The sequence below is a fragment of the Pongo pygmaeus genome, chromosome 2 (genome assembly GCF_028885625.2).
Source record: "Pongo pygmaeus isolate AG05252 chromosome 2, NHGRI_mPonPyg2-v2.0_pri, whole genome shotgun sequence".
NCBI classification, from domain to species: Eukaryota; Metazoa; Chordata; class Mammalia; order Primates; family Hominidae; genus Pongo; species Pongo pygmaeus.
In genome coordinates this window covers 46,045,866-46,058,445 of record NC_085930.1, presented here as the reverse complement: position 1 = coordinate 46,058,445, position 12,580 = coordinate 46,045,866, and the positions used below count along the sequence as shown (strand labels likewise).

At 36.4% G+C, this 12,580-nt stretch overlaps 1 protein-coding gene across 1 annotated transcript in view; it reads left to right on the top strand.

The window, feature by feature from the left end:
• The window catches only part of CFAP44 (cilia and flagella associated protein 44), a 152,830-nt gene that overhangs the window by 116,152 nt on the left and 24,098 nt on the right, over positions 1-12,580 (top strand). Inside the window, exons 27-28 of the mRNA XM_054480666.2 lie at positions 225-428; positions 1,402-1,597. Of these exons, the coding sequence (XP_054336641.1) occupies positions 225-428; positions 1,402-1,597 (400 nt within the window). The remainder of the gene's footprint in view (positions 1-224; positions 429-1,401; positions 1,598-12,580) is intronic.

Below are 12,580 nucleotides of genomic sequence, written 5' to 3'. Positions count from 1 at the left end.
ATAGGTGGAAGGACTTCTAGTTACACATTTCCTACCACTTAATAAATTAATTTATGTAAACTTAATGCCATTAATGAATTTATTTTTGTGACTATACACACACACAATTCTCCATCCATAAGGGCATAATAAAAATGATTTCATACAAATTAGTACTGTTAGATAGTTTAAAAATGCATTTATCTAGTCTTCTAACATATCCTCAAATATTTTTTCCATCTCAGATCAAAGAATTGGTTGTCACTTTCGATGCAGAACTCCGTCTCCTTAGACATCAGAAACTGAAACTAGATACTCAGATGAAATTATCTGACCTGCACCATGTCACCTTATTTCAAGAAATACTTCTCCTGAAGAATTTTGAAAAGCAGGAGAACATACTTCAAGAACGTGTTAATTCCTTAGACAAAGAGGAACAGTACATGCAAGTATGAGTGGGCAGAAGAATCCTAGCTGGCTGCTCCCTTAGTCATGGAGAAACTTGATTTCTTTTTCTTCTTAACTCAAATCTCCCACTTGTTCTAGCCCTCATCTCTTTCTTGTCTTCTCTCCCCCTCTCCTTTTTCCTGTTATTCCTACCTACTCTCCATCTTTAGTATTCATGGTCAAAGAGAAGTGATTCAGATTTTTTAGTAAATTTGGTCTGATATTCTGTAAGGTAGGAGAATAAAATTTTCAAAAGTGAGCCTTTGATTGTGCCACTCTACACCAGCCTGGTGAGCTGGGTTCCCTAAAAAACAAAAAAGTAAGCTATGATATAAAATTGAGTTTTGATTATATGTTATCCTTATGAAAATAACTGAAAAAGAAGCTGGTGAGTTTCTTAAGTATGATAGCTTCAGTGTAATATATGATTGAATATCATAAGAAATGAGGTTCCTTTATTTGTTATATTTGTATATGAAATTTCAGAAAATAAATTATACTAGCTTTGTTTTAAAAGAAGAAAGATTCTATTAAACAGATAGTATATGCTAAATAGTAACATTCATTTTTAGGTATATTAGCTTCACTAGAACTTATGTGTCTCTTTGTTTTAGTTATATATCAATAAAAAAATTCATTGGTTTTTGAGACTACACATGCAAAAATATTAGCTGACATCCACATATTCAATTTAAGGAATTTCAAGGAAAAGTTTCAATTTAATTTAGATTTTGGGGGGATGCTTAGCACTAAAAAGCTGATTTTCTAATTCTAAACATAACTGATTTTTACAAAGGAATTATAAAATTTTAACCAATAAGTGGATGGCTCTGCAAACATCAGAAATGTAAACTTCTTTTAAGAAGTTTTAAAAAATATATTTGTAAACTGTAACCTTGCATTGTAAAGTACATTGCTCTCTGAACTTGGTTTATCAGAAATAGTTATCATTTGTCCTTGTTTTTATTCATTTAGTGGAAAATAAATGAAACTCTTAAAGAGATGGAAGAGAAAAAGAATGAAATCACCAAACTCCAGGAGCAAGAAAAGGCACTCTATGCTGGTTTTCAAGCAGCCATTGGAGAAAACAATAAATTTGCAAACTTCCTCATGAAGGTCCTAAAGAAGAAGATTAAACGGGTAAAGAAAAAAGAAGTTGAAGGAGATGCTGGTTTGTATTTCTTTCTGGCATACGATCTTATTTTCTCTCATTAACATGAAATAGAGAGGTAACTAAGGGACCTATTAGATACCCTATTTTTTTCACTATAACATAGACAATGTGGAGACACTGTGGGGGCTAAAGAGGAGAAGACATAAACCTTAGGGTCTTCCAACACCTCGAGTTAATCCGTGTGCATGTTTGTTTGCACATGTGTGCACATGTTTATGTGTATCTGGTATGAATGAGCATAGTGTCGTTTAAGTTAATAAGCACATCTTTTTATGTGTTTATTTGCCATATGTATATCTCATTTGGTAAAATGTCTCCTTTTGCCCATGTTTGAATAGGATCATTTGCTTTTTTTACTGTTGAGTTTGGAGAGTTCTTTGTATATTCTGTATGCTAGTCCTGTGTCAGATATGTGGTTTGCAAATATTTTTTCCTAGTGTGTAGCATGCCTTTTCATTTATTGTAGTATCATTTGTTGAAAAGGTTGTCTCTCTTTGACTGAATTGCTTTGATCTTTGTCAAGATCATTTGGGCATCTTTGTGTGGATGTATTTCTAGGTTCTGTATTCTGTTACATTGATCTATGTGTCAATCTTTTCACCAATACTACAGTCTTGATTATTGTAGCTACATATTGAGCCCTTAAATCAGGTAGACTAACTTCTCCTATTTTATTCTTCTTTTGTAAAATTGTTGTAGCTATTCTAGTTCCTTGATATTTCCATATTTTAGAATAATCTGCTTTATATCTACAAAAAATCTTGTTGGAAGTTTGATAGTAATTGTGTTAAAACTGTATATTAATTTGGAGACAACTGGTATCTTTACTACATTGAGTTTTCCATTAGAAAGCACAATATGCTGTAGTCCCAGCTACTCGGGAGGCTGAGACAGGAGAATGGTGTGAACCCAGGAGGCGGAGCTGGCAGTGAGCCGAGATCATGCCACTACACTCTGGTCTGGGCGACAGAGTGAGACCCCGTCTCCAAAAAAAAAAAAAAAAGAAGGCACAATATATCTCTATTTATTTAGAACCTCAGTTTTTTTTAGTGATTTTAAATGATACTGTATTTTTAATCTCAGTGTCCTCATGTTCATTGCTACTAATAGATTTTTACATGTTTAGCTGATATCCTGTAACCTTACTTATTAGTTCTAAGAGGTTTTGATAGATTCCTTGGGAATTTCTATGTAGATGATATTAGGTTGGTGCAAAAGTAATTGTGGGTTTTGCCATTAATAATGGGAAGATAATTTCACCTAATAATTTCATCTGCAAATATAGGCAGTTTTATTTATTTCTGATCAGGATGCCTATTTCATTTTCTTGCCTTATTGCATGGCTAGAACATCCAGTACTATGAGAGTGCTGAGAGCTGACATTCTTGCTTTATTTTCAGTATTAAGTATAATATTACCTGTAGGTGTTTTATAGATACTGTATTAAGTTAAGGAAGTTCACCTCTGTTCCTCTTTTTCATGAATTTTTTTCATGAATGGGGGTGGAAATTTGTCAGATGCCTGTCTACATTGATTCATGATTATGTAATTTTCTTTTTAGCCTATTAATATGGTAGATTACATTGGCTAATTATGGATTATTAAATCAGAATTGCATTTCTGAAATAAACCTTCCTTGGCATAGTGCAAAATTCTTTTTATATACTGATTAATTCTATTTGCTAATATTTCATTAAGAAATTTTTTGTCTATATTCATGAAGATCATTTTTCTGTAGTTTTCATTTTTTTGTACTGTCTTTGTCTGGCTTTAGTATCAGGGTAATAAAAACTAGCTTCATAATATGAATCAGAAAATTTTCTTTTCCGTTTGATTTTCTGGAAGGTCTTGCATTGAATTGGTGGTAATTATTCTTTAAACACTTAGTAGAATTCACCAGTGAAAGCTTTTGGATTTGAAGATTTCTTTTGGGGGAGTTTTAAAATTACAAATTCAACTTTGTTAATAGTTATAGGGCTGTTCAAATGATCTATTTCTCTTTTTTTTTTTTTTTTTTTTTTTTTTTGAGATGGAGTCTTGCTCTGTCACCAGGCTGGAGTGCAGTGGCGCGACCTCTGCTCACTGCAACCTCCACCTCCCAGGTTCAAGCAATTCTCCTGCCTCACCCTCTCGAGTAGCTGGGACTACAGGCATGTGCCACCATGCCCAGCTAATTTTTTTGTATTTTTAGTAGAGACGGGATTTCACCATGTTGGCCAGGATGGTCTTGATCTCCTGACCTTGTGTTCCACTGGCCTTGGCCTCCCAGAGTGCTGGGATTACAGGCGTGAGCCACTGCGCCCAGCCCAAATGATCTATTTCATATTGGGTGAGTCATGGTAGTTTGTGGTTTTTTGAGGAATTGGTATATTTCATCTAAGATGCCAAATTAATGCATGAATATCCTTATCTTTTTAGTGTCTACAGGGTCTGTAGTAATATCACCTGTTGTATTCTTTTTCTAAAAAAAAAATTCAGCTTTTATTTTAGATACAGGCAGTATATGTGCAGGATTGTTACATTGGTATATTGCACCCAGGTAGTGAGCATAGTACCAAATAGGTAGTTTTTCAAGCAATGCCCCCCTCCTTCCCTCACCACTCTAATAGTCTGCAGTGTCTATTGTTCCCGTGTTTATGTCCATGTGTGCTCAATGTTTTTAGCTCTCACTTATAAATGAAAATATGTAGTATTTGGTTTTCTGTTCCTGTGTGAATTCGCTTAGGATTATCACCTCCAGCTCCATCCATGTTGCTGCAAAGGTCATGATTTCATTCTTTTTTTTATGGCTGTGTAGTATTCAGTGGTGTATATGTAGATTTTCTTTGTCCAACCCACCATTGATAGGCACCTAGGTTGATTCCATGTCTTTGCTGTTGTGTATAGCACAGTGTTATGGTTTGGCTGTGTCCCTACCGAAATCTCATCTTGAATAATGGTCCCCATAATCCCCACATGTATGGGAGGGATCTGGTTGGAGGTAATTGAATCATGGGAGTGGTTACCCTCATGCTGCTATTCTCATGATGAGTGAGTTCTCACGAGATCTGATGGCTTTATAAGTGGCTTCTCCTCCCCTCTTCACTCTGCACTTCTCCTTCCTGCCGCCATGTGGAGGAGGACATGTTTGCTTCCCTTTCTACTGTGATTTTAAGTTTCCTGAGGTGTCCCCAGCCATGCTGAGCTGTGAGTCAATTAAACCTCTTTCCTTTATAAATTATCCAGTCTTGGGTATGTTTTTATTAGCGGTGTGAGAATGGACTAATACACATGGCAATGAACATGAGTGCATGTCTTTTTGGTATAATGATCTATTTTCCTTTGTGTATATACCCAGCAATAGGATTGCTGGATCAAATGGTGGCTCATTTTAAGTTCTTTGAGAAATCTCCAAACTGCTTTCCACAGTGGCTGAACTAATTTTCATTCCCACTAATGGTGTATAAATGCTCCCATTTCTCCATAGCCTCACCAGCCTCTTTTTTGACTTTTTAATAATAGTTATTCTGACTGGTGTGAGATGGTATCTCATTGTGGTTTTGATTTGCACTTCTCTGATGATTAGTGATGATGAGTATTTTTTTCATGTTTGTTGTCTGCTTGTAGGTCATCTTTTGAGAAGTGTATGTTCATGTCCTTTGCCCGTTGTTTAATGGAGTTATTTGTTTTTTGCTATAGATTCTGGATATTAGTCTTTTGTTGGATGCATAGCTTGTGAATATTTTCTTCTATTCTGTAGGTTGTCTATGGCTAGCCAGTTATCCCAACACCATTTATCGAATAGGAGCTTCTTTCCCCATTGCATGTTTTTGTCAACCTTGTTGAAGATAAGATGGTTGTAGGTGCACAACTTTATTTCTGAGTTTTCTGTTCTGTTCTTTTTGTCTATATGTCTGTCTGTTTTTGTACCAGTACTGTGCTGTTTTGGTACTACAGCTTTATAGCTGAAATTAGGTAGTGTGACGCCTCTAGCTTTGTGGATTATCTTTAGGATTGCATTGGCTATTTGGGCTCCTTTTTGGTTCCATACGAATTTTAGAATAGTTTTTAGTTTTTTCTAGTTGTGTGAAAAGTGATGTTGGTAATTTGATAGGAGTAGCATTGAATCCGTAGATTGCTTTGGAGGATATGCCATTTTAATGATATTGATTCTTCTAATCTATTAGCATGGGATTTTTTCCATTTATTTTTGTCATCTCTGATTTCTTTCAGTAGTGTTTTGTAATTCTCCTTGTAGAGATCTTTCACCTCTTTGATTAGCTATGTTCCTAGGTATTTCATTTTTATTGTCACTATTGTAAGTGGGATTATATTCTTGATTTGATTTTCAGACTGTACATTATTGATGTATAGAAATGCTACTGATTTTTGTATATTGATTTTGTATTCTAAAACCTTGCTAAAAATATTTACCAGTCCTAGTAGCCTTTTGCAATCTTTGGGGTTTTCTAAGTATAGAATCATATCATCAGCAAAGAGAGTTATTTTGACTTCTTTTCCTATTTAGATGCCTTTTATTTCTGTTTGTTGCCTGATTGCTCTGGCTAAGACTTCCAGTACTTTGTTGAATAGAATGGTGAGAGTGGGTATTCTTGCCTTGTTCCGCTTCTCAAGAAGAATGGTTCCAGCTTTTGCCCATTCAGTATGATGTTGGCTATATGGGTTTGACATAGAGCTCTTATTATTTTGAGGTATGTTTCCTCGATGCCTAGTCTGTCAAGGATTTTTATCATGAAGGTATGTTGGATTTTCTTGAAAACTTTTTCTGCATCTATTACGATGATCACATGGTTTTTGCTTTTAATTCTGTTTATGTGGTGAATCACATTTACTGATTTACGTATGTTGAACCAATCTTGCATCCCAGGAATAAAGCCTGTTTGGTCATGGTGAATTAACTTTTTGATGTGCTGCTGGATTTGGTTTGCTAGTATTTTGTTGAATATTTTTACATCTATGCTCATCACAGATATTAGCCTGAAGTTTTCTTTCTTCATCATATCTCTGCCGAAGAATTTTGATATTAGGCTGATGCTGGTTTCATAGAATGTTTTAGGGAGGAATCCCTCCTGTGATGGTGAGTGTCAACATGACTGGATTGAAGGATGCAAAGTATTGATCCTGGCTGTGTCTGTGAGGGTGCTGCCAAAGGAGATTAACTTTTGAGTCAGTGGGCTGGGAAAGGTAGACCCACCCTTAATCTGGGTGGGCACCTCTAATTAGCTGCCAGTGTGTGTAGAATATAAAGCAGGCAGAAAAATGTGAAAAAACTAGACTGGCCTAGGCTCCCAGCCTACATCTTTCTCCCATGCTAGACCCTTCCTGCCCTCGAATATTGGACTCCGAGTTCTTCAGTTTTGGGACTTGGACTGGCTTTCCTTGCTCCTCAGCTTGCAGACAGCCTATTGTAGGACCTTGTGATCATGTGACTTAATAATAAACTCCTTAATACTTAATAATATACATCTAGATATATATATATCTTCATTATATATGTACATATATAACTTCATTAAGTACTCTATATATATCTAGAGATATATCTAGATATATATATACACATATATATACGTGTATATATATACATACACATATACATATATACATGTATATATATACATATACATATATACATGTATATATATACATATACATATATACATGTATATATATACATATACATATATACATGTATATATATACATATACATATATACATGTATATATATACATATACATATATACATGTATATATATACATATACATATATACATGTATATATATACATATACATATATACATGTATATATATACATATACATATATATACATGTATATATACATATACATATATATACATGTATATATATACATATACATATATATACATGTATATATATACATATACATATATATACATGTATATATATACATATACATATATATATACACATGTATATATATACATATACATATACATATGCTCCGTGTTCTTGAGCTGTGCACCACGGCCCTGGAGACACTGGGATATCTTGAGATTCAGGGTCAGGGTCAGGTTCCAGCTACACTGGGGGATCCGATTTGCTCTGCGGTTGCCAGAGCAAATATAGATCTATATATATTGAGAGAGAGACTAATATACTTCCTCAATTTTCTGGAATAGTTTCAGTAGAATTGGTAGCAATTCTTCTTTGTATGTCTGGTAGAATTCAGCTGTGAATTCATCTGACACAGGGCTTTTTTTCATTGTTATATATGTTTTATGACTGATTCAATTTCGGAATTCAATATTGTTCTATTCACTGTTTTAATCTCTTCCTTATTCAATCTTGGGAGATTATGTATTTCCAGGAATTTATCCATTTCCTCTAGATTTTCTGGTTTGTGTGCACAGAAGTGTTCATAATAGTCTCAGAAGTGTTCATAATTAGTCTCTGATTATCTTTTGTATTTCTGTGGATGAGTTGTAATGCCATCTTTGTCATTTCTAATTGTACTTACTTGGATCTTCTCATTTTCTTTTCTTTGTTAATCTAACTAGTGATATAGCAATCTTGTTTATTTTTTTGAAAAAAACCTCTTGGTTTCATGAATCTTTTGTATGGATGGATTTTTATATCTCAACTTCATTAAGTTCTTCTCTAATTATAGTTTTCTTCTTGCTTTGTGACCAAGCATGTGGTCAATCTTAGAATATGTTCCATGTGCAGATGAGAAGAATGTATATTCTAAGCTGTTGGATTGAGTATTCTGTAGATGTGTATTAGATCCAATTGGTCAAGTGTTGAGTTTAAGTCCAGAGTTTTTTTGTTAGTTTTCTGCCTTGATGAGCTGTCTAATGCTGTCAGTGGGATGTTGAGGTCTCACGCTATTATTGTGTGGTTGTCTAAGTCTTTTTATAGGCCAGGAAGAACTTGTTTTATGAATCCGGGTGCTCCAATGTTGGGTGCATATATATTTAGGATAGTTAAGTCTTCCTGTTGGATTGCACTCTTTATCATTATGTGATGCTCTTCATTATCCTTCTTAATTTTTAATGGTTTAAAGTCTGTTTTATCTGATATAAGCATAGCAACTCCTGCTCTTTTTTGTTTTCCATTTACATGGTAGATCTTTCTCCATCCTTTTACTTTGAGCTGATGCGTATAATTGTATCTGAGATGGGCCTCTTGAAGACAACAGATGGTTGGTTCTTGTCTTTTTATCCAGTTTGGCACTCTAACTTTTAAGTGGGGTGTTTGGCCCATTTACATTCAAGGTTAGTATTGATACGTGTGATTTTTGATCCTGTCATCATGATGTTAGCTGGTTTTTATGTAGACTTGATTTTGTAGTTGCTTTATAGTGCCATCAGCTGTGTGCTAAAGTGTGTTTTTGTGGTAGCAGGTATTTTTTTTTTTTTTTTTGAGTCCATGTTTAACACTCCCTTAAGGACCTCTTGTAAGACTGGTCTAGTTGAAACTTATTCCCTCAGCATTTGCTTGCCTGAGAAGGATTTTATTTCTCCTTCACTTATGAAAGTTAGTATGGCAGGATGTGAAATTCTTGCTTTGAAATTATTTTCTTTATAAGGACACTGAAAATAGGCCCCCAGTCTCTTCTTGCTTGTAAGATTTCTGCTCAGAGGTCTGCTGCTAGCCTGATGGGGTTCCCTCTATATGTGACTTGACCCTTCTCTTTAGCTGCCTTTAAGATTTTTTTCTTTTGCATTGTCCTTGGTGAATCTGATGACTGTGTGCCTTGGGATGGTCATCTTGTATAGTATCTAGCTGGAGTTCTTTGTATTTCTTGAGTTTGTATTTCAAACTCTCTAATAAGATTAGGGAAATTTTTGTGGACTATATTCTCAAATATATTTTCCAGGTTGTTTATTCTCCTTCTTTCTCAGGAGTACCAATGAGTCATAGATTTGTTCTCTTTACAGAATCTCATATTTTTCAGAGATTTGGTTCATTTAATTTTTTTCTTTACTTTTGTCTGAGTTGATTCAAAGAAGCATTCTTCGAGCTGAGATTCTTTCCTCATCTTAGTCTATTCTGCTGTTAATATTCCAATCATATTACGAAATTCTTGTAGTGAGTTTTTTAGCTCTAGAAGTTCGGTTTTCTTCTTCTGAAAATGTTTAAAAACTTTAAAAATTTGGTTTTCTTCTTTCTTATTTCATCTTTCAGCTCTTGGATCATTTTACTGAATTTCTTGGATTGGGTTTCAACTATCTCCTGAATCTTGATGAGCTTCCTTGCCATCCAGATTCTGAATTTTATGTTTGTCATTTCAGTCATTTTAGACTGTTAAGAAAAAAAAACAAAAAACAGTAGTGGCCAGTAGCTGCATTAATACCCAGCTGCACAGCTCTTTAGTATTTCCTTGTGTTTGCAGGTGTGCTCTGAAGTAGGTGTGAGGGAGTTAAGAGAGATGGCCCACTCACCAGGTCCACTCCTGGGCCTTGGGGGAGCCCCCTCCAATCACTGGCACTGTGCCTGTGTTTTTGTTGTTGTTGTTGGGTGTTCCAGGCCATGGGGTTCTCTTGCACAAAGACTGTAAAAGGGAGATATGCAACATCCTTTCTGGACTGGCCCTGCAAAAGAAGAAAGCCCCACTTTCACCCCAGCCCAGGAACCCACGTGTCTCACCCCTTTCAATACTCTGAGAGTGAGGGCTCCTCCCCAACTCAAGTGGTGGCCATAGATCTTGGCTCCATGCTCTTGAGCTGTGCACCATGGCCCTGGAGACACTGCGATATCTTGAGATTCAGGGTCAGGGTCAGGTTCCAGCTGCACTGGGGGATCCGATTTGCTCTGCGGTTGCCAGGAAACTACTCAGGTGCAGCAATGCACTCAGGCTGGGCTGCAAAGGCTGTGTTGTATACCTGCTCCTGCAGGGTGATGAGGCATGGGCCCCAGGAGTGACTGGCAGGCAGGAGGGCTTGCAGAGAAGATGTGCCGCAGTCCCACAGGGAAGCCGGCCCTGCTTTCTCCTGGCTTGGAGGTCAGCTGGAGCCCATGCCTCCCAGAGAGGGATGAGAAACTCTGGGGGATGAGTGTCTATGGCCGCTCTCTGCCAGAGCTGCCCAATGTACAAAAGCACTCGGGATCCATGTCATCTGAAGGCCTGTCTCTGCCTGCTCCCTGGGGAGATCCCCCTGCCAGGTCACACATCCATGGGAGTCATGGGGTCCCCTATATCCAGGATTCCAGAGGTCTGTGGTAAGAGTGAGCCATCCCTCAGTTCCCTTACTCACCCCTTTCCCAGTAGCTGTTTGGGGAGAGCCCTGGTGTTTGGGTACCCCGTTCAGGGTTCCCAGCTTCTTTCCTCTTCAGCCTCACCTTTGCTGTTGGCTCTCAATTCACTCTTGGCATTTTCTCTCTGGAGATATTTTTAAATTATGGTGGTTTACTCCATAATTTAGGCTCTCTCAGTGGGAGTGGCACTTCCTGGCTGTTTCTAGTTGGCCATCTTGTCTGTTTGTCCTGTTGCTTTTTTTTTTTTGAGATGGAGTCTCGCTCTGTTGCCCAGGCTGGAGTGCGGTGGTGTGATCTTGGCTCACTGCAACCTCCGCCTCCCAGGTTCAAGCAATTCTTGTGCCTCAGCCTCCTGAGTAGCTGGGATTACAGACACCCACCACCACACCCAGCTAATTTTTGTATTTTTAGTAGAGATGGGGTTTCACAGTGTTGGCCAGACTGGTCTCAAAGTCCTGACCTCAAGTGATCCACCCACCTTGGTCTCTCAAAGTGCTGGGATTACAGGCTTGAGCCACTGCAGCCAGCTGTATTCTTCATATTGGTAACTTGTGTCTTTTTTTTTTAGTCTGGCTAGAGGTTTGCCAATTCAATTGATCTTTTCAAGAACAAACCAGCTTGTGTTATAAGGGATTTTCTTTATTGTTTTTCTCCTTTTAATTTCATTGATTTCTGCTCTTATCTTTATGATTACATTTTTTCCTGCTTGCTTTTGGTTTATTTTATACTTCTATATTTAGGTTTTGTTATGGGAGCTTAGATGGTATTTTTCTTCTTTTCTAATTTAGTGCTATAAATTCCCTCTTAACTCTGCTTTGGCTGCATCTCACAAATTTTAAGTTGGATTTTTTATTTTAACTCTGGTTAATGTAGTTTTTAACATTTTTATTGAGACCTGCTCTGTAGCCCATGAATTGTATAGAAATGTGTTGTTTGGTTTAAAGTGTTTTGGAATTTTCCTGTTATCTTTCTGTTATTGATTTCTAGTTTGATTTCATTGTGGTCAGAGAACATATTCTGTATTATTTCAATTCTTTTGTAATTGTTGAGGTTTGTTTTATGGTCTAACATATGATCTATCTTGGTATTTGTTCTCTGGGCACTTGCAAAGAATATATAGATGCTCCTTGATTTACCATGGGGTATGTCCTGATAAACCTATCTTAAATTGAAAATACCACAAGTCAAACATGCATTTAATACAACTAACCTACCAAACATAGTAGCTTAGCTTAGCTTAGCTTAGCTTGGCTTCAGAATGCTCAGAACACCTATGTTAGCCTGGAGTTGGGCAAGATCATCTAAAACAAAACCTATATTATAATCAACTATTGAATATCTCATATAATTTATTGAACATAGTACTGAAAATGAAACAGAATGGCTGTATGAGTACTTGAAGTCTGGTTTCTACCAAATGCATATTGCTTTCACACCATCATAAAGCTGAAAAATTATAGGTCAAAACGTTTTAAGTCAGAAACTGTCTGTATATTCTGCTGTTTTGGGTGGGGTGTTTTAATTACTGTCATTTAAATCCTGTTGGTTGTTGATGCTGTTGAGGTCTCTTACATTCTTGCTGCTTTTCTATGTAGTTGTTCTATCAAATGTTGAGAGAGGGGTGTTAAGGTCTCTAAATACAATTGTGGATTGTTTCATTTCTTCTTTTATTTCTATCAGTTTTTGCTTCAAATATTTTACAGCTCTGCTGTTTTATGCATACAAATTTAGGAGTGT